General features: G+C 43.5%; 1 protein-coding gene across 1 annotated transcript; it reads left to right on the top strand.

Annotated features, from left to right (window-relative positions):
- Positions 1-165: 165 nt before the first annotated feature.
- Positions 166-27,461, top strand: nup98 (nucleoporin 98 and 96 precursor). Its single transcript, XM_037749752.1, is given in 36 exon segments — positions 166-339; positions 4,808-4,917; positions 5,125-5,220; positions 5,454-5,639; positions 6,114-6,262; positions 6,385-6,492; positions 7,455-7,638; positions 7,827-7,996; positions 8,420-8,557; positions 8,885-9,020; positions 9,195-9,287; positions 9,459-9,599; positions 9,851-9,984; positions 10,219-10,406; positions 10,573-10,689; positions 11,030-11,213; positions 11,513-11,612; positions 12,042-12,155; positions 12,322-12,460; positions 12,558-12,735; positions 13,819-13,980; positions 17,037-17,273; positions 17,365-17,497; positions 18,095-18,354; positions 18,446-18,627; positions 18,930-19,192; positions 19,661-19,945; positions 20,060-20,217; positions 21,205-21,345; positions 21,483-21,590; positions 21,592-21,638; positions 21,949-22,170; positions 22,262-22,503; positions 23,345-23,499; positions 24,444-24,555; positions 25,487-27,461. Coding segments are annotated over 35 exon segments (5,541 nt in total). The 5' UTR covers positions 166-339; positions 4,808-4,838; the 3' UTR covers positions 25,687-27,461.
- Positions 27,462-27,942: the final 481 nt, after the last annotated feature.

Genomic DNA, 27,942 nt, shown 5'->3' with positions numbered 1-27,942 from the left:
ATGTAAATGTAATTGTAATATAACTTATTATTTTAATGGAGCTTCCCAGCAAAGAGTATTCAACACGTTTATACCTGAACAACCGGCGAGACAATAAACATCTGGAATCTTGAACTTTTGAAAAAAAAGGTTTTGCTCGCAACGCGCCGTCATGACGTCAGACGTATGAAAGTGCGTCATGACGTCGGCGGGTCGTTAGTTTTCCCTCCTCGTTGATGAAGCTATGCTGCTAGCTTGATGTTGATGTTCAGCTGAAGATTCTCTCATCCTTCAGACTCCGCAGCGTCTTCATTACTACTGAGGGAGGAAGAACCAACACCTAGAACACAGTTGTTAAAGGTGAATGTCTGTTAAAGTAACTATTGTTCTTTGTCTGTGTTGCTTTTGTTTTGCTAAGGAGCAGCGATGCTAACAGCTAGCATCAGAGCTAACTAGGCTAGTTAGCAGCTAACTGTGCGCTGCTGGCTGACTGTCTGGAGGTGTTGTGAGTTTGTATTGATTTAAAAGCTGCCAGTGAACAGGGGAGAGTTGTCGTGTTGATATCTTTATCTGTGCGGCTCATTCACAGAGCTAGCATGTTGTTAGCTCGCTATGCTAGCTCTAGCATGTTGTTAGCAAGGCCTATATAAGGGAGGCTGGGACACGCGTCATCACCGCGTCATATATCCGGGGGTATTGCACATGCGCAGTAGAATCTGGTCTGCACTCATTTATTTAACAAATTCAATTTTACAAACAACATGGCTCATAGATCATTGCATTCAAGTAAAAGGACAAGGTGCATACAGAACAAGAACAAATAAAATATGTAAAATTATACATGTAACTACTAATAAATTAAATTAAGGGCTGTACCTGTAATTCATATTCTTCTATTATACTAAGAAGTTTCAATGCGTTTTTGTTTTTCATGACTTTAAGGGCTTTTATGTAAGAAAGAAATTCAGAATGAAACACATTAAACCAGGTTTCACTTTCATATACTTGGATTTTTGCAAATAAAATGTTCCAAGAATGAGAATGTTATTCACCAGAAAGTCATCTTTGTTATTGTCCATGACAAGACCATAAACGCCATAAACAATGTCCTTTTGAGAGAAGTTACCCAGATGAGAAACTTTTGGGAAAAGCCAATCATGTATAGGAAGCCATAAAGCTGCAGAATACATACAATGACAAAATAAATGACCAGTAGTTTCGGCAGTATCCATAGTAACAGCAGAAAACATTAAAAACATTTACATACAGAAGAAGCATAAACATAAACAAAAAGCTGTGCCAAACATAAAAAGGACAACAGAAATGAAACAAAACCAACATAAAATAAAAAATAAATAAATAAATAAAAAAAGACCACGCAAGATATTGCATTCATTCATTGTTTTTATTGCTTTTTTGTTTTGTGAGGAAGAAATTGTTGATGGATATAATTCCATTTCTTTCATAAATACAAAGAAATTAGGCTTTTTTTTTTTTTTTTATATTGTGTTTTATATCTTTTTTATGATGTTCTTGTTTTATGATCTTTTTATCCATGTAAAGTGTCTTTGAGTTTTTAGAAAAGCTCTTTATAAATAAAATATATCATTATTATTATTATTATTAAATTTACACTTGTGAATGTGGAACTTTGCGAGAATTAAAATTAAATTAATAAGAAAAAATGCATTACTGTCTTTGTCACTGTAATCGTAGCAACCATATATAATATTTCTATAGTACAGTGCAAAATCTGTATAAAAAAAAGTATAAATTGACATCTTTCCACAATTCACATGTAAATTTACAGGAGCAAAATAAATGAACACAAGTTTCAGGATGAACAATTTACATCTATATGTCACTTTTTAACTTCTGTAAGAAATGTTTCACTGGATAGAATCTGTGGATCAATGACACCTCTTTCCCTGATTTGTTAGAAATTGAACCAACAGCTTGAGTTCCACTGCGCATGCGTTAACACATCTCCAAGACCCTGTCCCATCCTCCTCCTATAGGCCTTGAATGTTAGCTGACTCTGCTAGCTGTTGATAGGCGGGTTATAACTGGTGTTTACTGGCTCTGACTCGTTTAGGGACGAGCTCTGTTCAGCTTAAACTAACCCAACCAGCCGGGGTTAATGTTATGATGTAGTTTGGATTCACGGTAACGGTGTTAACTAACGGCACAGCCCCGGTTTGCTGCACGTGGAGCTGGAAGTCCGGTAACCCAGAAGAGAGGGTCTGCTGGTGGTGATACTGTGTTCCTCCAGAGTTCAGCTGCAGGATGCTGGCTGCATCAGAAACAGTGATGTGGTTCAGTTTACACTTTATTCAGTAGCCATCAGTGGTGGAATGTAACGAAGTACTTGTACTTTACATGTTCTGCTACTTTCTACTTCTACTCCACTACATCTCAGAGGTAAATATAGTACTTTATACTCCACTAGTAAAGGTAACTATAGTACTTTATACTCCACTAGTAGAGGTAACTATAGTACTTTATACTCCACTAGTAGAGGTAACTATAGTACTTTATACTCCACTAGTAAAGGTAACTATAGTACTTTATACTCCACTAGTAGAGGTAACTATAGTACTTTATACTCCACTAGTAGAGGTAACTATAGTACTTTATACTCCACTAGTAGAGGTAACTATAGTACTTTATACTCCACTAGTAGAGGTAACTATAGTACTTTATACTCCACTAGTAGAGGTAACTATAGTACTTTATACTCCACTAGTAGAGGTAACTATAGTACTTTATACTCCACTAGTAGAGGTAACTATAGTACTTTATACTCCACTAGTAGAGGTAACTATAGTACTTTATACTCTACTAGTAGAGGTAACTATAGTACTTTATACTCCACTAGTAGAGGTAACTATAGTACTTTATACTCCACTAGTAGAGGTAACTATAGTACTTTATACTCCACTAGTAGAGGTAACTATAGTACTTTATACTCCACTAGTAGAGGTAACTATAGTACTTTATACTCCACTAGTAGAGGTAACTATAGTACTTTATACTCCACTAGTAGAGGTAACTATAGTACTTTATACTCTACTAGTAGAGGTAACTATAGTACTTTATACTCCACTAGTAGAGGTAACTATAGTACTTTATACTCCACTAGTAGAGGTAACTATAGTACTTTATACTCCACTAGTAGAGGTAACTATAGTACTTTATACTCCACTAGTAGAGGTAACTATAGTACTTTATACTCCACTAGTAGAGGTAACTATAGTACTTTATACTCCACTAGTAGAGGTAACTATAGTACTTTATACTCCACTAGTAGAGGTAACTATAGTACTTTATACTCCACTAGTAGAGGTAACTATAGTACTTTATACTCTACTAGTAGAGGTAACTATAGTACTTTATACTCTACTAGTAGAGGTAACTATAGTACTTTATACTCCACTAGTAGAGGTAACTATAGTACTTTATACTCTACTAGTAGAGGTAACTATAGTACTTTATACTCCACTAGTAGAGGTAACTATAGTACTTTATACTCTACTAGTAGAGGTAACTATAGTACTTTATACTCCACTAGTAGAGGTAACTATAGTACTTTATACTCCACTAGTAGAGGTAACTATAGTACTTTATACTCCACTAGTAGAGGTAACTATAGTACTTTATACTCTACTAGTAGAGGTAACTATAGTACTTTATACTCCACTAGTAGAGGTAACTATAGTACTTTATACTCCACTAGTAGAGGTAACTATAGTACTTTATACTCCACTAGTAAAGGTAACTATAGTACTTTATACTCCACTAGTAGAGGTAACTATAGTACTTTATACTCTACTAGTAGAGGTAAATATAGTACTTTATACTCCACTACATTTCAGAAGTAAATATGGTACTTTAATCTCAGAAAATATGTTTTTTTTTCTCGTAAATTCACGAGTTTAATCTCAGAGACTATCTGAGTTTTTTCTCATTAAATTACAGCTTTAATCTCAATGAAGTAAAAGTATGTACCAGCTAATATAAAAAGGTGAAACAGAAGGATGAAGTGTTCCTTTACAACCTTAAACATCTACAGCAGTAATATTAAACCAGAAACATCAGATATAAAAGGAAAACACTGACGGGGAACATTTTACTGACACATTTATACTTTTACTTTTCATACTTTAAGTACATTTTGCTGATAATACTTGCATTCTTTTACTTAGGTAAGGTTTTGAATGCAGGACTTTAACTTGTAGTGGACTATTTTCACAGTTTGGTTTTAGTACTTTTACTGCAGTAAAGGATCTGAATACTTCTTCCAACACTGGTAGCTATAACACAGCTGCACCTTTCACACTAAAGCAGGTCCAGTCAGATATGCATGAACAGCTCTGCTCTGAGAATACTTTCCTTTTTTAATGTTTAATCCAATAATGTTTGAGTGTCTCTTCTCTTCACTTCCAGCAACGCAAGTTTTTGTTTCCCCAAACTAACTGTAACTAAAATCATCTCTGTTTTTTTAAACATACTATTTGTTGCTTCCAAGCATCAAATATTCTTTTTTTTGTTTTTATCATGGAACTGTTTTAATTTGTGGTTAAGAATGTTAAATGTCTGAACAACCTCCCCCCAAATTTTTGATTGGGGAATTTAATCTGAACCTTTTAAATTCTGACTTTATAATCTGTGTCTGAGTGTTTATAATCTGATTTAAAGTACCATCTAAAGTGGCAGTTTTGCTTTATGTAAACTGTCACATGTTCCCCTTTAATATTTTCTCACAGTTGCTGTAGGAACGCAGTCATAAACAGTTGATGAAGTGGAGTTTGTGTTTGTCTCCATACAGAAGACCTATGCGGTCCTGCTAGCAGGGCAAGATGTTCAACAAGTCATTTGGTACTCCCTTCGGTGGAGGGACGGGAGGGTTTGGCACCGCATCGACCTTTGGACAGCAAAGTGAGTGTTTTATTTATTTATTTATTTATATACAACCAGGTAGAGCTGCACGATTATGGTCAAAATGATAATCACGATTATTTGGATCATTATTGAGATCACGATTATTCAAAGATTTTAGAGAGAGAGCGTTTCAGTGTTCCTGGTGACTGAAGTTGCAGCCGGTGATTTAAAGCATCAGTCCGTGTCTTGTCGTCCTCTCCTCAGACACCGGTTTCGGGACAGCGGGAGGCTTCGGGACGTCTGGGTTCGGGGCTGCCCCAAACACCGGAGGACTGTTTGGTCCCACACAGACTAAACCAGGTTTGTCAGCTCTCGTCTCATTCGCTCTTTTACGTAAAAAAACAAAACACAAAACAATCAGATGTTTGTATTGTTTCTGCCTGCAAGCTGTCTGAATCATCATTTATCGTTCTTTAGTTAGTTTTAAGTTAGTTAAACTACTGGCTAATTATATCCACGCACACAAATCATACATATCAATGTAGAAAAGAAGGTAGCTGTTATAGATGTATAAATAAATCTCTTTACTGCAGGTGGTCTGTTCGGGTCCAGCACCTTCAACCAGCCGGCACCTTCCTCCACCAGCACTGGCTTCGGTTTTGGTGCAGCGACTGGCACTTCGACCGGCCTGTTTGGCAACACCGGAACAGGCGCCAGCGGCGGACTCTTCTCCCAGCCGAACAATGCTTTCGGTGCCCAGAAACCCACCTCGTTTGGAAGTGAGAAAACCCCCCAGACGTCACTATTTTCACACCCTTTTTATGGGTCTTCTTCTTATTCCGTCAGATTAGATCAGTAACAACAACCTGCTTCTGAATTCATCCAGTAGGGACCTCAGTAACAGCTGTTATTAGAGATGATAAGTTTGACTTCACACATTTTTTTCTGAACTAAAAAAAAAACAGTTTGGTTCATCGCAATAGCCACAAACAGATGATCAGAAAGCAAAAAGACAAAAATAGTACCAACAATATAAAGCCGAGTGATACTTATTTAAGAATCATGACCTAGCGTAAAAGATGCAGCCTTTTCATGCTTGAAATGTGTTTCTACTAACAACAAATGTGAAATACCACTAACCCAGTGCTCCAGTTCTGTTTCCACACTGCTCAGTCCCACTGTCGTTTTGATTTGTTTATCTTATGAAACGTCTGAACGCTCTGAAGAAGTCTCCCTCCCATCGTGTCCTCCAGGCTTTGGGACGAGCACCAGCAGTGGCGGGCTGTTCGGGTCGACCAACACCGCCTCCAACCCTTTCGGCGGAGGCGGTGTTGCCTCCCTGTTTGGAGGCTCGGGGTTCACCGCCCCACAGCAGCAGCCAGGAACGACCGTAAAATTCAATGTGAGTATTTACAGTATAGTAAAAACGGTGAGGATGTAGTTGTTTTTAACTTTATATTATCAAACAGAAAAAAGGCTGATAATTGTGAAACTGAGACCAAAACGCTTTTCTCTCTCCTTCAGCCTCCGACAGGAAATGACACAATGGTGAAAGCAGGCGTGACCACCAGCATCAACACCAAGCACCAGTGCATCACGGCCATGAAGGAGTACGAGAACAAATCCCTGGAGGTGAGTTTGATTTGCCGACACACAAACCAACGTGTCAGCTGCTTCTTTTAGGGATTCATCTATCCATCCATCGCCGTCAGCCCCGTCGGGGACTAGAACGTTTTTGGGAAATACCAAACTTTGGAAAGAGAGTTCCTCGACTTGACTGATACCTGATGAGTGATGTTAGCGTTGCTTTGTTGCTTGTTTTCTGGAGATATGAGAGGCGCCGCTATGTGTCTGCACGGTCACCATATTGGAGATGTCAAGATCTGCTAGGAAATAAATAGAATGTGTACTGAGAGATTCAGACTTCTCTACAAAACCACCTAACTTGCTTAATTCTGAACCGATTTTCATGGTGTTCGTTTTAAAGGTGAGAAAGGGATGGGGATGCTAATTCTGAAAAATTGTCTTAACCGATAACCGACCCTCGTTAACCGATTATTAACCGTTAACCAACAAGATTTGTGCCTCTCATGCAGCAATGTACCAGCTGCAGGAGCACAACAGATATTCGTTGACGGGAGTCTCCAGTTCACCGTCCGGGAGCGTTAACTTAGCAGCTTAATGTCGGTTAACGGTTAAACGGTTAATTATGTACATCCCTATTACTGATGAATCTACAAACTTACATCATTTCTTAAGAATCGGATACACAAAAGTATGAAATTATAAATGTGGAATTTCAGCCGAGAAACAACGCTCAACAAGCAAGAGACTTTCTGGTCCATAGTCTGCATGTCAACATGAGGATTTAGTGGACATGAATTAAAGAGAAATTAACTTTGTGGAGCCGAAGTTTGTGGAAAATGTTTAGTTTTTTCCAAAGACAACAGCACAGATGAGTCGGTGTAGTTAGACGTCTAGCCGTCCGTCGAAACCTGATTTAAAATTGAGTTCAGGTTTTTTTTGGATAATGATGTGATTTTTCTTGTTGCTTTCTCTCATTGTGTCCATCCCTCCCATGTGTCTCCCTGCAGGAGTTGAGGCTGGAGGACTACCAGGCGGGCAGGAAGGGACCGACCAACCCGATGGCTGCTGCGACGGGCGGCCTGTTTGGTACAGCCGCGGCGACGTCCAGCGCCGCCACCGGCCTGTTCGGCTCCGCCGCCCCCAACAGCAACTTCTCCTTTGGACAGAACAAGAGCACCTTCGGAGCAGCACGTAAGTGGTGACAACGACGACAGAAGCTGGATCAGAAGTTCATCATCTCACCACAGAGTTGACGTTTTTCTGATCCAGAGTCGACTTAAACATTCGAGGGTGACTCTCGACCTCTTCGGGAATATCAACCCAAAATATGAATCAGAGTTAGTGAAGTAACATGCTGTGTTTTCTTGTCCTATCTCCAGCAGCTGCTGGCAGTTTCGGTGCGACCGCAGGCGGTCTGTTCGGTCCGCAGGCCACGCAACAGGCCAGCAGCCTCTTCAAGCCGTTCGGTGGTCAGGCCACCACCACACAGAGCACTGGCTTCTCCTTCGGCAACACCAACACGATGGGACAGGCCAACACCGCCAGCATAGTGAGTCTTTGTTTCTCTACGCCACTAATTTCTTTAACGCAACTTGCAGTTTTAAATCTAGAGTGAAGATCATAGTAAACTAGTAAACCTGATGAATCCATCGGTACCAACCATGTCAGACTAGCTTGTCGTGAAGGAGGTTAAATAACGCTCCATACGTGCGCTAAATTTTTGGCGAGGAAAAACTGTCATGTTCATTTTTAAAGGGGTCCCTTGACCTCTGACCTCCAGATATGTGAATGTAAATGGGTTCTATGGGCCATGTTATGATTGGAGCATATTGTTTTATGCTAAATGCAGTACCTGTGAGGGTTTCTGGATCAATATCTGTCATTGTTTTGTGTTGTTAATTGATTTACAATAGTAAATAAATACATGCATTTGCAAATGTTGATTTCACACCAGTCCTCTCCTGTGATTCAGGGTTTGTTTGGGAACACGGCGGCGCCTCAGACGGGCGGGCTGTTCGGCACGGCTCAGACGAGCGCCGCCACCGGCTTTGGGGCGAGCACCGGGCTGTTCGGCCAACCCAACACTGGATTTGGAAACGTCGGCACACAGGTACACACCGGACCAGTTTTAGGAGTTTCATTCAGTCAGTTTAATGGGCCGACGCTACGACTGTAGAGCACCCAGATACTGACATCTATGTTCTCTGCATTGAAACGGCCCCGATGGAGCTGACCATGGATGGATAAAGAGAACGGAGCTGACGGGAGAGCTAGAGACCACCTTGGAGAAGTTGGATCAGCAACCTGCGTCAATGAATAGTTTACGTCCTGCAGACTAGACTCTGAAAGCTCTGATAACATTTTTAAACCTGTAACTATTGTACACCTGAGTGCGAGTGTCATTTTAATGCTACTGTGTGTGTGTTGTCTACTGCAGCAGAGTTTATTCGGTAATAAGACCGCCGGGTTCGGCACCACCACCACCAGCGCCCCATCCTTTGGCACCGGCACCGGGCTGTTCGGCAACAAGCCCGCCCTCACGCTGGGGACCGGAACCAACACCTCCACCTTCGGTGAGTCTGCCAGTGTTCAGGGTGGAGACGGGTGACGGATCGATTTATAGCACAGCAAAGGAAAATAGCAGCTCAGTCGCACAGCAGTTCATGAAATAGTCACAAAATGTATGTCACTAAAATCATTAATAAGTTTCATTATTGAGTATTGTTTGTGTTTTTCACTCGGTGCAGGTTTCGGTGCAAACCCTGCTGCAGGGAGTCTGTTTGGGAACAAGCCGGCCACTGGAGGACTGGGGACTGCTCTGGGAACCACCTTCGGAGCAGGTACTGGAGCGACCACAGGGCTGGAACCAGGATGTGAAATTCAAAAGACGTAGAAATAAGAATACTTGATAGCTACACATATATTATTCCCGTGTTTCCTCCCCCTGAGAGCGATGATCCTCACACATGTACCAATGAAGAGTTGTGTGTGTGTGTCCGATGTGTGTTCAGCAGTCGGTGCAGGACAGGCGTCTCTGTTTGGGAATAACCAGGGCAAACTGGGCACCACACTGGGAACGATGTCATCGTTTGGAGCGTCCCCATTCAACAGCGGAGCCGGCACCATGGGCTTCGGAGCGCCACAGCCCGTCGGTGAGCAGCTGGAATCACAATGTGTGACAGTTTCATATTAGGGCTGTCAAAGTTTCGTTTTAACGCCACTACTCTCCCTTTAAGGTTCATTTTGAACAGATAAAAAATGTGTGATTAATCGATTGACAGCCCTTTTTAATAGATGGATTTCCCAAATTGGGAAATTGCTGAATACAAAACATTGGAACATTATTGTCTCAACTCTTTATGTGAAATCTATTCTCTTTTTTTTTTTTTTTTTTCTCCTCCAGCTCTCACAGATCCGAACGGGGCGGCCGCCCAGCAGGCCATGCTGCAGCAGCAGCTCAGCGTTCTGGCGTACTCGCCGTACGGAGACTCGCCGCTGTTCAGAAACCCGCTGTCGGACCCCAAGAAGAAAGAGGAGGTGAGTGAGACGTGCAGCTGCTAATTTGACTTCAGGAGCCGACATTTTTACTTTCTTGACATTGTGTGTGGATTGCAGGCTGATCTGTGTTTCACTTTGTTTTACTTGACCTTCATTTAATCAAGATGCTCTCTTAATCAATAATAAAGCTGATCAAACCGAAGCGTAGTTCTGCTGATTTAGTGGCTGAAACCTTTTCGAGTATCCAATCACAACTCGTTTGTGTTCCGACAGCGCCTCAAGCCGACCAATCCGACTGCCCAGAAGGCTCTGACCACGCCCACCCACTACAAGCTGACCCCTCGCCCTGCGACCAGAGTCCGCCCCAAAGCGCTGACGTCGTCGGGGGCCTCCAAGTCGCAGCTCTTCGACGGCCTGGACGACGACGAGCCCTCGCTCACCAACGGAGCCTTCATACCCAGGTACCCCGTCTGATAATCATCTGGTGAATCATCGATTGTGTTCACCAGCAGCAGGCGCTCCACTGTTTAAACCCTTTTCTGTCAGAGTACATTCATGTGTGACATCAGAGTGATGTCACAGTACAAACGGCTGCAGAGTGACCGTCAGAGTTTGTTTGATTTACAGGAAGAGCATCAAGAAACTGGTGCTGAAGAACCTGAACAGCAGTCAATACAGCAGTCCAGTCAGCAAGGAGACCGACGACCTCGCTTCACCTCCAGAGTACCCACAGAACGGACACAGGTCTTAACACACACACACACACACACACACACACTGGTGAAACCTGGCGGCAATTGTAAGCCATACGCAGGAGCGAAAAGCGCCGTCGTCTTTTCACAGCAGATGTCAAATATGGTCTGAAAAATCTGGAAAAGTCTGGAGTTTTGAAATGGAAAATGTGTAGGAAACCTGTCATCCCCAACTAGCCCGCTTTTATTTTGAAAATAACTTCCTTGTGTATATTTGACACTTCTATTCTTTGGTACAATAATGGATTCATTCAAGTGTTTTTGTTAACGATAGCGTAGATGAGGTTTTAAATGAATGTTAATATTCGTCTCCTCTGTCTTCCTGTCTGCAGTCATATGGAGGAGGAGGAGGAGGTGCCGGGTCCCAGCAGCCGGCCAGACGACGACCTGGAGGTCACCCAGTTCTACGTCAATCCCATCGCCAAGCCCATCCCGCAGGGCCGCATCCAGACCAGCCTGCAGGACACCATCAGCGACCTCAACATGCACAAACCGGCCAGGAACGGCGGACTGGAGGTCAGCAGCCACAGATCTGATCTGGATCTCTTTGTTCAACGTGTATCTTTGTTTGATCGACAGAGGCAGCATCGAGATATTTAAATGTTTTGTTGATGAAACACAGACGAGTTTGTATCGTCATCTTAAGATAACGTAGACGTCAAGTTTTCACACGTCAGATAGAAAACATGAGTCCAGAAGGTCCGACTGAATCCTGACTGAGATCGGAGTAACAAGACTGAACGATTCAACAGAATCTCAGAATGAGTGTTCACAGTCTATAACTTTAATGTTGAATCGTTGTTGTTTTTCCACAGCTGAGCAGCGAGGACGTGTCGGCGTCTCTGGGGGACGAGTCTCTGCAGGAGGACCGAGAGGAGGAGCAGCAGGAGTCCCAGCAGTCTCCTCACCCAGCAGGTCTGTGTTCAACCCCTGTGGACCCTTTAACATTAAACCTGTTGACCCTGTGTCATAGAACCCATTTACATTCACTGATCTGGAGGTCAGAGGTCAAGGGACCCCTTTGAACATGACAGTTTTTCCTCGACAAAATTTAGCGTAAGTTTGGAGCGTTCTTTAACCTCCTTCACGACAAGCTAGTCTGACATGGTTGATACCGATGAATTCATCAGGTTCTCTAGTTTCATATGATCAGGAACTCAGGAAACAAAAACCAGAGACGATGGCAACACCTTTAACTTCTGGGTTTTTAAGTTCCTGTAGTGGAAAAGTCTGTTTCCTTCACTGGAACATTTAGAGGACGAAACAGGCAGCAAAACCAAAATCATATTTATCTTTCAGGGAAAAAAGTAATAAATGCATCACATCCTGTTTCCTGTTTTTCAGGCGTTGTTCTGAACCGTGTTGGTTATTACACCATCCCCTCCATGGAGGATCTGGCTGAGATGGTGGACGACAACGGGGAGTGTGTGGTGGACAATTTCACCGTTGGCAGGAAAGGTAACGCCCGCAGGAGCTGCATTTCTACCGGACGGCAAAGCTTTAATATATATTTACGCTCTTTTAAAAGGACGTTCAGCGTCTCGTCTGCTGATTGTGATTCTCAGTTAATCTGAGTTTGTAACGCCTCGCCGTCTCACCGCTCTGCTCTTATTGGCCCTCACAGGCTACGGCTCCATCTTCTTCCCCGGCGAGGTAAACGTGACGGGACTGAACCTCGACGAGATCGTCCACTTCAGACGCAAAGAGGTCATCGTGTACCCGGACGACAAAAACAAGCCACCGGAGGGGGAGGGGCTAAACAGGTGAGAGACGGGATCTCAGCCTGGTTATTATACTGTATGTCATTAATCCACTTCCTGTCCTGATCCTGTTTTCTGTTCCTTCTCTGCGCGTTCGCAGGCGAGCGGAGGTGACTCTGGACGGCGTCTGGCCGAACGACAAGACGTCCTGCACTCAGATCAGGAGCCCCGAGCGCCTGACTGAGATGAACTACGAGGGTCGGCTGGAGAAAGCCTCTCGCAAACAGGGAGCCCGTTTCCTGGAGTACAGAACCGAGACCGGATCCTGGGTGTTCGAGGTCAGTCGCTGCTGCTGCTGCTCACACACTGATTTACATCAGATAATAACTGACAGGGGAACACTGAAGGACCGCGAGTATGGAGGACAGAACCTGCCAAAATCAAAAATAAATAAATAAATGACTCGATAAATAAAGAAATATGTCGGTAAATGTAGCAAAAATAATATAAAAAATAGCCGTTAATTAATTGATCAAATGTGACAGAAATTGATTTTTATTTGCTTCCTTATTTATTATTATTTGAATATCTTTGTATTAATTTCCTTATTTATTTACTATTAATTTTTATTAACCTTTTATTTATTTATGTATTTTATTTATTTTTCAAATTTATTATTCATGTATGAATTTATTTTAGCAATTATCTTTATTTATTTTTATTATTTTTCAAATGTATTTATTTATTTATTTTTTGCATTTATTATTCATGTATTTATTTATTTTAGGAATTATTTTTATTTATTTCAAATGTATTTCTAAAATTAAAAAAAAAAAATTGTCATTTATGCATGATTTCCCCTGCGCATTTCACAACATATTTATTTCCCCAAACTTATTTATTTCTGTATTATTTTCTTTATACCTACCTACATTTCTTTTTACATTTCTTTATTACGGTGTATGACTAAATGCTAGCTATACATAAATAAATAAAAATCCCTTATTTATAGAGTAACTAAATAAAGGAATTACTACGAAGATAAATAAATAACGAAACAAAATAAAACAGAAATATGAATTTTATCAATTAATTAATTTTATTATTATTTTTGCTACATCTAATGACATATTTGGTTATTTATTGAGTCATTTATTTATTTATTTATTCATTTATTTTTTGATTTTGGCAGGTTCCGTCCTCCATACGTGAGAGTTGTTTTGTCTCTATAAATGTCTCCTTATTGCAGGTGTATCGGTATCTGTGTGAATGTCGGTGTATGTTCCCTCGGCTTGTTTCTCTGATAACTTCAGATCCAGACGTCCGACGACTAAAAATCCTTCATCCGGTTAAAATAAAGAGTTCAAAAGTTATGGTAAAAGTGTTTCTCATGTAGCTCTCCCTCTCCCTCTGTCTCTCAGGTGGCCCATTTCTCCAAATATGGCCTCCAGGACTCCGACGAGGAGGAGGACGTCCCGCCCAAAGCCGACCCTAAGAAGCTGAAGACGATGATGTCACTTCCTCCCTCCAGGCTGCAGCAGCAGCTTCCCCCGTCCCAGCAGCAGGTGGCGCCACAGGCTCAGGTAGAGCAGCCTGCGCCTAGCAACACTCATCATCATCACCATCATCTTCCCCACTGACACAAAGAGATGATTAAAGGAGCATTTCAATCTGTCCAGCAGGTCCTTTTTGAAAACATAACTGTTGGCTCTTTATTATAGTGCTGATTTGAGTTTATCACCGCGTGTTGGTGCTGATGTTTCTGCACTAAAACCAGTTTTCACGCTCTTCATCTCAGCTGAACCAACAGTTAATAACAACTTTGATCTGTTGGGTTCATTTATCAGCTTTAGTCAGATATTTATCAGCCTTTTTGTCTGACGATCCGATTCGTCTGCTGCTTCAGTTTTAACCCGTCACAAAGAAGTGTCCTTACATTGTGACATAAATATACTTTAACCCTCTGAGAGCCACAACAGAGCCGTTTAGGGTTTCTTTAGGGGGGTCTTTAGGGGGAGATAGCAGGTCAACAGTAGATGTCACATAGAAGTGGTGAACATCATCTGAAAACTGAGAACCTGAAGATTAATCTGAGATGCAGCTCAGCACTGTGTGTCAACTTCTTCTAGTTATTAATAAGAAATATGAATTAATCAATTAAAATAGTGTATAAGGGTTTAGAACATGATGATAGAAGTATATGATAATCATCTCCATGCTCTATTATGTCTCATAAGTTGTTGCAGCAATTTTTTGGGGTTGAAACCATTTGTTACAGATTTGGTGCTATATTTAACCATATTTTACCACTGGAGAATTGATAAACTGATCAATAATCCTCCAGAATACCACATTAAGACACCAAGACCTTGAGGAACACCAGAGAAGAAGACATGCTGCGATTTGGGATCAAAAACGTTTTGACATTTGGAGATTTCTGCGATTTTTCAGCGATTGGATGGCGAGCAGAAACCCCCTTACTGATCAATCTAGCTAGGAAAGCCATCCATCCTCTGAATGCTCTAGGTCTCTAGTTTGATCCATCCATCCTCTGAATGCTCTAGGTCTCTAGTTTGATCCATCCATCCTCTGAATGCTCTAGGTCTCTAGTCTGATCCATCCATCCTCTGAATGCTCTAGGTCTCTAGTTTGATCCATCCATCCTCTGAATGCTCTAGGTCTCTAGTTTGATCCATCCATCCTCTGAATGCTCTAGGTCTCTAGTCTGATCCATCCATTCTCTGAATGCTCTAGGTCTCTAGCTTGATCCATCCATCCTCTGAATGCTCTAGGTCTCTAGTTTGATCCATCCATCCTCTGAATGCTCTAGGTCTCTAGTTTGATCCATCCATCCTCTGAATGCTCTAGGTCTCTAGTTTGATCCATCCATCCTCTGAATGCTCTAGGTCTCTAGTCTGATCCATCCATTCTCTGAATGCTCTAAGTCTCTAGCTTGATCCATCCATCCTCTGAATGCTCTAGGTCTCTAGTTTAATCCATCCATCCTCTGAATGCTCTAGGTCTCTAGTTTGATCCATCCATCCTCTGAATGCTCTAGGTCTCTAGTCTGATCCATCCATTCTCTGAATGCTCTAGGTCTCTAGCTTGATCCATCCATCCTCTGAATGCTCTAGGTCTCTAGTTTGATCCATCCATCCTCTGAATGCTCTAGGTCTCTAGTTTGATCCATCCATCCTCTGAATGCTCTAGGTCTCTAGTTTGATCCATCCATCCTCTGAATGCTCTAGGTCTCTAGTCTGATCCATCCATTCTCTGAATGCTCTAGGTCTCTAGCTTGATCCATCCATCCTCTGAATGCTCTAGGTCTCTAGTTTGTGGCTGTAAAGTTTCATGAGGCTGTGAGAGGTCTAGAGGTCGGTACTGATGGATTCATCAGGTTTTCTAGTTTCATTGTTGTTGAAGGTTTTTGTTCTTCAGGAATTCATACAGAGAATGTATATTAGTATATAATGAGTCAGCAACTCTACTTAAAGTTTGTATCATTTAACATCAGGTTAAGCGGGTTCACATTTTAGACATTAACCTGCTTCAAGATGTGTGAAATAAATTGTACTAATTTTCATATAATGAGCGAAAAAACTAATAAAGTAAAATGAAGATGACATTTAATCTTTCTTTCTTAATTTCTACAAAATTTCAACGGCGTTTCACCTAGATGTACAAAATTTGTTAAGCACATATATCACATATAGACTTAAAAATAAGTCTCTTGGGGCCATGCTCTAAACCCAACAGGAAACCGGACATTTTTAATTTAGTGTGATTTCTTTTTTTTTATATTTGTGTTTGTATTTTCGGCTATTTCCAGGCTCTTTACTTTAACGAACTCCTCCTACAGATTTAACCCGATCAACTTCAGATTTGGTCGGTACAATCTAAAGACCTTTGTGGTGAAAAGTTCTTCACATCTTGAGGTTTTTAATGAAACGGCGTTGACGCGGCGTGGCGGAGAATTGATTGAATGATTCGCCATTAAACAACAAAACTGTTGTAACTCGACTGTACTTGGTCAAATCTGCCCCAAAACTTGACCTACTTCATAGTAGTCCAGGCCTGAGGACATCTACACGGCAATATTGGCTCATAGTCACAGCGCCACCTACTGGCAACAGGAAGTCAGCGTTATGTGACAGACATCCGATTCACATGAAATTTATTTTGTTTAATCTACACTTGATGATGAGCAACATAATGCATGTTAAACGCCACATAGTGGAGACAGGAAGTGATGAAAAATGTGCGATACGTCATTTCCTGTGCCACTCAATCCACGCAGGAAATAACGTCTAAGTTGTGCGTTCAGTGTTCGATGGTCACTGAAATGTAGGGCTGCATCGACCGGCGTCCCGCCAGTAACCCCGGCACACATAAAGCTGCGAAGGCCCGGTCATCGCTGCTCGCAGTTTTAATGTTTCAATTTGTATTTTTAGTAAATCTATTTAAAGTATAATCTGTTATTTTAATAATAGAGTTGAGTTTTATTATCAGGATTCACTGACCAGAGATCAAAGGATGTTTATCAACAATCAACAAATGTATTCAATGTGTCGTCCATAACTTCCATAATCATGAAACCTCAGACGTCTCTGACTTTATGACTCTTACCGTGTGTCTTCAGTCCACCGCCGTCGTGGATCTTCCGGGCGGCGTTGCGGAGTTGGACAGCGACATGGCCGACATCACCCAGAGCTTCCCGACAGAGAGCATGCTGGGAGCAGAGGAAGACGGCGACCTGCTGTCGTCGGGGGAGATGGACGCGACGGCGGGCGGGAAGCTGATCTCCGCGGAGCACGACGGCGTCTCTGCGTCAGGCCACATGGCGTCCTCGCTGGGGATCAACCCGCACACCCTCCAGGTACGAAGAGCAGCTGCGGTCCTCGTCCACAAACAGGAAGTTGAATTTTAAAAAAACGCCCGTTGACTCTTGTCGTGTTTTTTGTCGGCAGATCATGAAGGCGTCTCTGTTCGCTGAGGATGAGGAGGAGAGCGACATGTTTCAGGATCAGGGAGCGATGAAGGTCTCCACTGACGTCTCGTCGCCTCGCCTCGTCCTACCGGGAGCTCAGAGCCGACCCTCCGGTACGAAACACAAACCTCCCACTTCCTCTTTGATTTATTTATTCAGAGGCGTTTGGCTGAAAGCTGCTTTAGGGGCGGTCTGGGGAGAGGTGACTTGCTTCAGGGTTAGGGATGCACCGATACAGACCGAGTACAAGTACTTCCATCTGGGTACTCTCCGATACCGAGTACCGATACGAGTACTTCTCTGTGCCAAAAGACCCTCGTTAACAGCCAGCTGGAGGGTGTGAGCGACACACGGCAGGCTGGGGAGTCCCGGTGCGCCGCCACCGGCTCTAGGTCGGCTCATAAAGGCTCGGGGCGAAGGTGGCTCGCGGCGGCAGCTTTACAGCGCTCCCCGTCCGGACCTCGCTGCACCGTGAACAAAGGGCTCTCTGCACCATCTCTCCCCGCCGGGGAGGGATGGGGCCCCTTGCTCCCGGTGCGACTGTCCACCGGGGCGGACTGTCCTCAGTGCGCCCCAACTGCGTTGTGTGATCGCGACCCACGTAGGGGTATATATATATATATTTATATATATATATATATATATAAAATCCTGACGTGAGACTGAATGATTATTCTAAATCTAATCTCTCTCTCTCTCTCTCTCTGCAGTGGGCGGTCTCCTTCAGGCTCGTTTTACCTCCGGCCTCTTCTCTCAGCTGTCAGACTCTTCTCGTCCTCCTCTTCTTCTTCCTCCTCTGTCCCGGGGGTCTCCGGGAGCTGTCGAACCCCCCCGCTCCTCACACTGGGCGGGGCCGGGCCCCTCGTCCTTCCTGCTGCCCCCCCGGACTCCAGAGCCTTCGGTCAGGACGGTTGGCGTCCGGCGGCTGGGCGGGCCCGTACCTCTCAAGGAGTCGGTCACTCAGGGGAAGGTCGGTTGGTTTTGTGTTTTTGTATTCTGACCCCTGACCCCCCCCGCTCCCGTGGTGACACTCAGTGATCCTTCATGTTGTTGTTTTTCAGGGGAGTTTGTTGATGGACGCCGGGCTGTTTGCGGGGCGCTCCTTCCGGGTCGGTTGGGGTCCCGGCTGGACGCTGGCACACTGCGGCCACCGGCTGAGCTCGCCGCCGGCCAAACGACTCGACCACCGCGAACTGACCAAAACTGACTTCAGCTTCCTGCCAAAACCCGCCAGGAGCAAACCGTAAGACTCACCGGAGCCAAGAAAGCATCTTTATTTCTGTGTTTCTGTTTTATCTCTTTCATCTCGCATCATATCTTTTCGTTCATTCTAGTTTTTTTAACCCCGTCTCGTTTACCGCGCTTTCCTTTATTACCGTGTCATCACCATTAATATCTATACAATCAAAGATTCTAATCACAAAGCTCCTCATACATTTAGCCCAGAGGTCAGCAACCTGCGTCTCTTAAGCTCAGAGTTATCCGTTAACATCAGAGACTCAGAGCGGTGCTGTAACAGGAAGTGACGGCGTGTTTTGTCCTCAGGCTGACCGAGAGCCCCTATAAGGTGGTGTTGGAGCAGCTGGTGGGTCTGGAGCCGCCGGCGCTGAAGACCAGCGAAGAGGAGGAGGATGAGGAGAGCCAGGCGGTGCTGCAGCGCCCTCTGGACATCTGTCTGAAGCACAGCACCGTCGACACCACGGACGCCTCCGCCTGCCCTCTGGTGCGACCGCAGCCCGGCGTGGCGGCGCTGCACGAGTACGCTGAGTGGATCACCGAACTGAACGACAGGCAGGGAGACGCAGACCGTAAGTCCATGATTTAAATAACGTTACTCTACGTCGGGTTCAGTGAAATGGCAACATCAGCTGACAGGAAGTACACATGGACCCAAGCTGTTGCCTAGCAACACAATTCCGTCGAAAATGCACTAAAACGGAGCGTTTCAGTCAGAGGGTAAATACAGATATAGTCAAGCTGACAGTATGAGGAAAATAAAGAGTTTTTTTAACATTACAGCATGTAAACATGTTCTAGTAGAAACACAAAATACAAGTATGAACCTGAAGATGAGCACGATATGGGACCTTTAATTAATTAATTAGTTGTTGCAGCCCTCCACCCGACACACCAAGACCAGACTTTGAATTCCTGTCCCTATAAGAGACGTGATTCTGCCGTTTCTTCATCTCTCTCTCTCTCTCTCTCTCTCTCTCTCTCTCTCTCTCTCTCTCTCTCTCTCTCTCTCTCTCTCTTTCCCCCCCCCCCCTCTCCAGCCGTCCTGGGTTACTGGGCCGAGGTCTGGACCCTGTGCGAGGCCCTGTGGGGCCGGCTGGGCCCCGTCGATCAGGAGCCAGAAGACGTCGAGGCGTCGTCGCCCAGCGAGTACGAGCAGCAGCTGGAGAGGAGGCGGACCTTCTCGGCCTGGCTGTCCCGCGGAGCCGCCTGCAGGGTGGAGGAGGAGGTGGCGCTGGCGGGGAAGGGTCGCCACATGGAGGCCATCTTCAGCTACCTGACGGGCAACCGCACCAGCGAGGCGTGTCGACTGGCGCAGAAGGAAGGTGAGGAGGTGTGGTGGTAGCAGAGTTCTGGAGGAGTTCGACTGAATCACGACTGGAATCACATTTGATTTTATTTTAAATAGAAAACTTAACATGAGTCCGTTTGTCCCGCAGGAGACCACCGTCTGTCCCTGCTGCTGTCTCAGGCCATGGGCTCTCAGTACTGCCGGGACCTGCTGGCCCTTCAGCTCGTCGACTGGAACCGCATGCAGACCGACAGCTACCTGCCCGAGGAACGGCTGCGCATCTTCACGCTGCTCGCCGGGAAACCTGTAAGATTTCTTATTGTACTACTGCTGACGCCGACCGGCTTCACCGAGACGTTGATGTCAAATGAACAACAACGACCCAGAGACATAACTTTTGTCTGAGTGCTGTAAAGCCCCTCCAGCCAGCCTTACTTCCTGTTTTTTGGTTGACGTTCTTTCTCAAACAGAGAAAGGGGGCGTGGTTACTAGTCAGACGTAATTCATCACCATGGCAACCAGATCAAATATATAAATAAAATGAAAACCCTCAGTTAGCTAATGCAACAAGTTGGGCCAGCTAACTACTGTACGTAGAAAGACAAACAGATTTATCAGTTTACTGCTCAGACACAAAAGCTTCTCCTACAGTCGTACGTCGTATTCACAGTTTTACAAGTGATGCACTGATACCACTGTTTTCAGACCGAGTACAAGTACTTCCATTTGGGTACTCTCTGATACCGAGTACCGATATGAGTACTTCTCTGTGCCTAAAGACCCTCGTTAACAGCCAGCTGGAGGGTGTGAGCGACACACGGCAGGCTGGGGAGTCCCGCATACGAGGCGGTGCGCTGCGACCGGCTCTAGGTCGGCTTGGAAAGGCTCGGGGTGAAGGTGGCTCTCGGCCGCAGCTTTACAGCGCTCCCCATCTGGAGCATGAGGACCCGAAAGATGGTGACGAGAGGTTAACGTCACGCTGCCATAAAGTGGTATCGGTGCCGTTGTATCGGAGCCGTTTGGCGAGTACGAGTACATGAGCACAGTATCGGACCCGATCCCCGATACTGGTATCGGTGCATTCCTACATTTTACCAACAACCTTTTTTTTAACTTTGAGCACGAAATCCAGTTATTGGGCTAATCACCGTCGTCAGGAAATGACTCAGATAGATATGAAATATCGTAGAAAAGCCAGAACCCGCTGGAGGAGGTCTGTAATGCTTCCCCGCTGGACTTCAGCTGAGAGTCGGTAGCTTGATGCTGTGTGGTGTTTTCCTCTCCGTTCTGCAGGTGTGGCAGTTGTCCGACTCCTCGGTGAACGTGTGCTCTCAGCTGGACTGGAAACGCTGCGTCGCCGTCCACCTCTGGTTCATGTTGCCTCCGACCGCCTCCGTGGCCGACGCCCTCGCCAGATACGAAGCCGCCTTTCAGGTGAGCTGCTGCCTCTTGACATGTCTACTCAGAAGGTCTTCTGTCACCGGCTGTCACAGGCCTCGTTGTTGTTGTTGTTGTTGTTGTTGTCACGTGACTCAGAAAGACTCGTGGTGGTGGTGGTTTCCGTCCTGCAGGGCTCATGTGAGGGGGGGAAGTACGCCTGCGCCCCCCTGCCTCCGTACCTGGAGGCGGAGCAGCGGGACGTGGAGGATATGGAGGAGGAGGAGGAGGAGTCTAAACAGTCCGCTGCACGACCTCTGCTTCCACCTGCTCAAACTCTACAGTGACAGGTAAACCAGCCGTACGTCGTGTAGTCAGTTATTCATTTCCACTCATTTTTTTTTAAATCGCAATACATATGGAATCAGCATCCCGGTATGGTGATAGTATTGAATCAATAGGTGGATCGTCCCAGCCATAACAGTATAACACTAATAATATTAGAGTAACCTGATCTTTATCTGACACGGTGAAGAAGTATTGGTTTAAAACACGCTGAATAGAGATGATAAAAAGAACTAGACCTGTTCTAACAGGCTGACGAGCCCTGATGAGGTTCTGATGATGCTCTAATGCTTCAGTTGTCTCTTGTGTGTTCAGACACTACAGCCTGCAGCAGCTGCTGGACCCTCTGACGGTCACCTGGGAGCGTCTGGACTACCGTCTGAGCTGGCACCTGTGGGGCGTCCTGCAGGCGCTGCACTACAGCCACCTGAGCGCCTCGCGGCAGGGACTCCTCCACGCCAGCTACGCCGCTCAGCTGGAGAGCGCCGGCCTCTGGCACATGGCCGTCTTCATCCTGCTGCACATCCCCGACCACACGTATGTTAAAATATCTCCAGGCTTCAGCTTCACAACTCGTCCTCCCTGCAGATTAAAGAGGTTAACGGTGATATATATTCTGTGTCTTCAGTCAGCGGGAGCGAGCGGTGAGGGAGATGCTGACCCTCCACTGCCCCCTGCAGGAGACGGACCAGTCGGTCCAGAGGGAGCGCTTCCTGACCGAGAGGCTGCTGATCCCGGAGCAGTGGATCCACGACGCCAAGGCCACCCGAGCCCGCCGCGACGCCGACCGCCACCAGGAGGCCCTGCACCTGTACCGGGCCGGGTACTGGAGCCAGTGTCACCGGCTGCTCATCCAGCACCTGGCCTCAGGTCGGTACACTCTGAGGGACTCTAGGAGGTTTATTCCACCAAGTAGATACATACATACATACATTTATACATTTATGCAGTTCTCTCAACGTACTTACACAGAATATAAAATAAATACCAGATGAAAATTATAATCTAAAAATGTGCATCAAAGAATTTAGATTATAATCTAAAAATGTGCATTAAAGACTAAATTATAGTCTAAAAATGTCGATTAAAAACTGTAAATTATAATCTAAAAATGTGCATTAAGGACTGTAAGAATTATAGTTTATAACGGAAGCAGCAAATATATAATAATATTTAATAATTAATAATATATATAATCAAGGTTCCTCAGAAAACACTTCTAGTGATCCAAAGTGAAGACAAAACAGACTGCGTGTTTTTTTAATCTGATTCATTTGGATTTATTACCATAGATTATTATTATTATTATTATTATTATTAATAAATAGTTATTAGTAGTTTTTTGTTTTTTTTTTACGTTTTTAAGTGCTAAGTGTTTTTATCTTGGTACTTTTGCAGCAATTAAATTTAAATAATTCCAATTAATAAATCTAAATTAAACTGTAATCCTCCAATAAAAACAGATAAAACAGAATTATTCAAATGGCACATCAAATAATAAAGATAATGTAATTTTTGGTGAAGGACAGACCTAGCTATTTTATTTATTATTTATTTTAATTGTTCAAAACATCTCATTTCCTGTCTGACTTTATTGGCGTTCCAATAATATAATATAAGATATAATAAGAGTGGTTTCAGGTGAGTCCCGGTAAAGGTTTAGTTCCCGTGAGTTCTTCCGTTAAGCTCGTTCCCTCCCGTCCTCCCGTAGACTGCATCATCAACGACAACCACGACTACCTGCTGGAGTTCCTGGAGGGGCTGGCGGTCCCTGAACACAGCGCCACCATCCAGGACTGGGACGCGGCAGGGAGGGTTTACCTGGACTACATCCGGGTCATAAAGACGCTGCAGGACATCCAGCAGGTAACAGACGCTCCCGTTCAGTTTATATTTTTAATTAATGTTTTGTTTTGATTTGATTTTTTTAATTAATAATTTCCAATGATATCTTTAAAACCAATAAAATGTCATCACAAAAAACAATTTGTTATTAATAAATGCGAATATTATTTGTAAGTCATATTTATTATTATTAATCAATATTAATAACAATAATTATTATTATCATTGAGTAAAATTGTAATGTTTTTATTTTATTAATTTATTTTGATGGTTTATTTTTTGCAATTATTTTTTTGTTTTGAATTATGTTTTTTTTGTCAATACTTTCCAACGCAAATGAAATTTGATCACAAAAACTACTTTGTAAATAATACTAATATTAGTAAGTCATATTTTTTATTATTATTATTAGTAGTAGTAATTGTTATTAATATCATTATGAGTAATAATTGTATTTATTTTTATTACGTGGTTTTTTTTTTTCAATTGTTTTGTTTTTAATTTATTTATTTTTTAAATGATACCTTCCAATGCTTATCTTTAACACCAATCAAATGTGATCTAAAAAGAATTGACTTTGTTATTTAAATCATGCGTTAATAAATATGAATCAACAGAAAATTCAGATGCCAAAACACAAACACTGGCAGCCACACTGCTCAGTGTACTGCAGCAATACAAGTGCTGCATTCACTTAAAGCACAGAAATATTAGCATCAGGATGTACTTAAAGTCCCAAAGTAAAAGTACTCCTCATGCAGAATGATTCACTTCAGGGTTTTATTATATTGTTTGATCATTATTGTTGGTTAATATGATGTTATGATGGATGTTTAATGATGCATCTTATTTTATTAAACTGTTAAGTTACTAGAGGTGTTAAATAAATGTAGGTCAGTAAAAAGTACAATATTTCCCTCTGAGTTATAGTGGAGTAGAAGTATAAAGTGTTTGTGTTGTGTCAGATGGAGAACGCCGGTTACGAGTTGGAGCGTCTCTACACCGACGTGACGTCTCTGTGCAGCAGAATCGAGCTCCTGCCCTGCAGCGCCGCCAGAGACCGCCTCGCCCAATCAGGTAAGAGCACGCCGGTTTAACCGGCGCAGCGCAGCGACGCGAGTCTGCAGCTTTTACCCTCCGGCTGGAAACAACAGCAGCAGCTGGATTCACCTGCCCTCTGATTGGCTGAGTGTTAGATGAAGGTGAGGATCAGATTTCAGGTGGACAGACAGAGAAACTGAGTTGAAGCTGCAGTCAGTTGGACTTTAGGGACATTTAAACCCTCAAACATCACACCCCTTCTTCTCTAACGCCCACCTTTAACCACTAAACAACAAGTGATGTCACCGTCGGAGACAGATTTACAATGTTGGAATAACATCAGGAGAGTTTTCTAGCGTTGCGACGTTCTCATGATCTCAATGGTTTAATGTAAGGTGGTTATAAAACTCAGGCCAAGCTGTCTTAAAGCAGCAGTGAGTAGAAACTAGGGATGCACCGATACCAGTAGTCCATCTAACTTTCATTGCGCCACGGGGTTTTGCTTGCACCCTCTGACTCGCGCGTGCTCCCCCGGGATCAATGGTGATTCTGATGGATATATCTGAGTGCCAAGTATAACTTGATGACACATCCGTTGGTAAGAAACAGAGTTTATTAGTGAGAAAGAGGGAGATTATTTGAGGTGAGTAGTTGCTCTCAGATGGTCTTGAGGTGATTTTTAGATTCTGGAGACAGAATCGGTAACTCTTCCCGACAGCGAGGGATCTCCCAGGAGACGAGTTTGGATTGAGTCTTCCTGCCTCGCGACAACAGCAGGACGAGTAGCAGTTGGTTTGCAGATCACAGTGAACGAAAAGTCTCCTAAACCCGACGCTCAGGTCGGTGGGTGAAGTCAGCTGTTGTTGTTTGGTGAGAATGAAAACCTGCCGCCGCTTTCCACGACACAAAACCTCCTCTTACCAAAGCCCCTCCACCCCCACCTCCTCCTCCTCCTCCCTCCATGCAGAAATGGCGAAGCGTGTGGCCAACATCCTGCGGGTGGTGCTGAGCCTGCAGCAGGGCGACGCCGCCTCCGACTCCCTCGGCATCCTGCTCAGCCAGCTGGCGCCGCACATCACCCGCCTGCCGATGCCGGAGGACTACACGCTGGAGGAGCTGCGAGGCCTCACGCAGTCGTACCTGCGACAGCTCATCGTCAGCCAATGAGAGCAGCGAACAGGAAGACGATGTTGTTGACATCAGATTAAAGTATAAAGAGGTGTTGCTGCTCGGAACATCATGAAATTGTGATGCAGAAAGTTTTCCAAAAAAAAAACAAAAGGAGCCGAGGCGAGTTACGGTCGTTTGTTTCCGCGGAGGTTGGAGTTTATTCTCTTCCGTTTGGACGCCGTCTGTTGGAGAAAACGGACGCGAAGCTCCGATACGTCATTCCTCATCATCTGTTTGTCGCTTCAGGGGAGAATTTTAAAAGATAAACAACAGCAAGTGACACGAAATTACTCCTAATTTAAACCATCAGACCATCAGAGGTTCTGCACGTTTTATCCCATTTAATTACAAATCTCATACTTCAACATCACAGCGAAACATTCAGCAAACTATGTTACCTTCTTTTAGACCAGTGGTTCCCAACATGGGGTCCAGCCCCTCCTAAAAACGGTCATAAAACGATTCCACGGGGTCACAAGCAGAAATATTTTTTTCATCATGTTTTTATGTGTTCTGACTTTTCCTCTGGATCATTATACCTCAAAAAATTATTTAATTTAAACAAAGAAAACATCACTCTTTGGTAGAACTGGTCTCTAGTAGATTTTCATACCATGCTGAAATAAATGGGATGCAGGAAAAAGACCAAATAGTCACCAAAATTAAGAAGTACTACATCATTTGTAGTAGAACTTGCAAATGTTAAAATGACCACTTTTCAGTGATTTCCAAGTTCTGTTATTGTTTATTATTTTGAAATTCTCCCCCAATAAACAGACTTATTTCCCTCTTTAACAGAGTTTCTTTCTCCCCATGTTTGAATAGCGTTTTTTGTAACTGCACTACACTGTGCATGTGAGCGTGTAAATGTTCCCTCGTTTGACCTCTGACCCCCAAAGAAAATTGCCGCGTTATTGATTAGCTGACAAAAAAAAAACATGTTATATTTTCATTCAAAGATTTGGTTTTATTATATAAGTAAATAAAAACAGCCGTTAGCTTAGCGTATAGTGTGACAGTAGCATCTGTTCATCTGTCGATATGTGAATAAAGACGATTATCTTAATATTAAAGGCGAGCGGTGATGTCGTACAAGCGGGTTCGATGTGCACATTTGTTTTGGAGACGACTCAGAGGAAAGCTCAACATGCAAAGTGTAAAATGCCGAATGGTCTATTTTTGTAGATTTCTTGTTTTTCCGTTTGGTTTGAATGTAAATCAGAAGTGTGTGATTGTGTGTGTGTGTGTGTGTGTGTGCACGAAACAAACAAACAAGTGTTTATTTTATTTTTTTTATTAGCACTTCATTACAGTTTGGTTGCCAGATTTTGTAACGTGAAGAGTTTCCTTCCAAAAACGAGCTGCCAACCAGAGATTTCACTGCGTGTAATTATATAAATATTGTATATTTTTGGAAACTCAAACAGGGAATATCAGGTCATTTTTATTCTCCACCTTTAATTATTAATAAATTGGATGCAAAGTGTTTTGGAAAGAAACTCTTCACTTATTGATTGATTGGTCTTTTTTTTTCTTTTTGTTGTAGATTAACTGTCGGCTTGCCAAGAATTTGTTTTTCAAAGTAAAATCAGTTTAGCTGTTTCTCAACAACAGAACGCTCTATATGATGTCTGTTGTTTCTCCTGTGAAACAGTAACTGTGTGTGTGAGTGTTGTTTACATGGATGGATTCTGCTTTGTGCGTGAGTGTGTGTGCATGTTTCCTGATGATTTTGTTGATAATATTTTTTAATAAAGTCAAGTAGAAATAAAGTTTTTTCATGGTATTTTTGCATCTCAGGATTTTTCTTTTCAGCTACAAAATACTGACGAGTGCATCAGAGGTCCATATCCATCCTATCCGTAGCCCCCATGATGCCTTGCGTGAATTATGGGCGCAACTTCCGTCGTGTCACTGAACCGGAACCGGCGTTTATCATGGTAACGGTCCGCTAATCCTCTCTCCTAGAGCGATTGTATTAAAAACACCACCTGTTACACCTCCAACGGGATAATGTGATCATACCTCTGAAGTGTTTTAACTCCACCTTCTTTTTCAGAAAAAAAGGAAGTCAGGTAGCTGTTCACTCTTTCTTCAGTGGAGGTTGAGCAGCTGACTTCATTTTTAAGGACTTTGAGTCGGTTGGAAATCCTTCACTTCTGAATGGAGAGGGAGCTAACCTCTCATCAAGTGAGGAGAGTGAATCGGAGTTACCAGAATCACAATGACTGACAGACTGGTGGGGCGAGATGT

The sequence above is a fragment of the Sebastes umbrosus genome, chromosome 17 (genome assembly GCF_015220745.1).
Source record: "Sebastes umbrosus isolate fSebUmb1 chromosome 17, fSebUmb1.pri, whole genome shotgun sequence".
NCBI classification, from domain to species: domain Eukaryota; kingdom Metazoa; phylum Chordata; class Actinopteri; order Perciformes; family Sebastidae; genus Sebastes; species Sebastes umbrosus.
The sequence above is the reverse complement of the archived record's forward strand: the minus strand, read 5'-3'. Positions and strand labels throughout refer to the sequence as shown.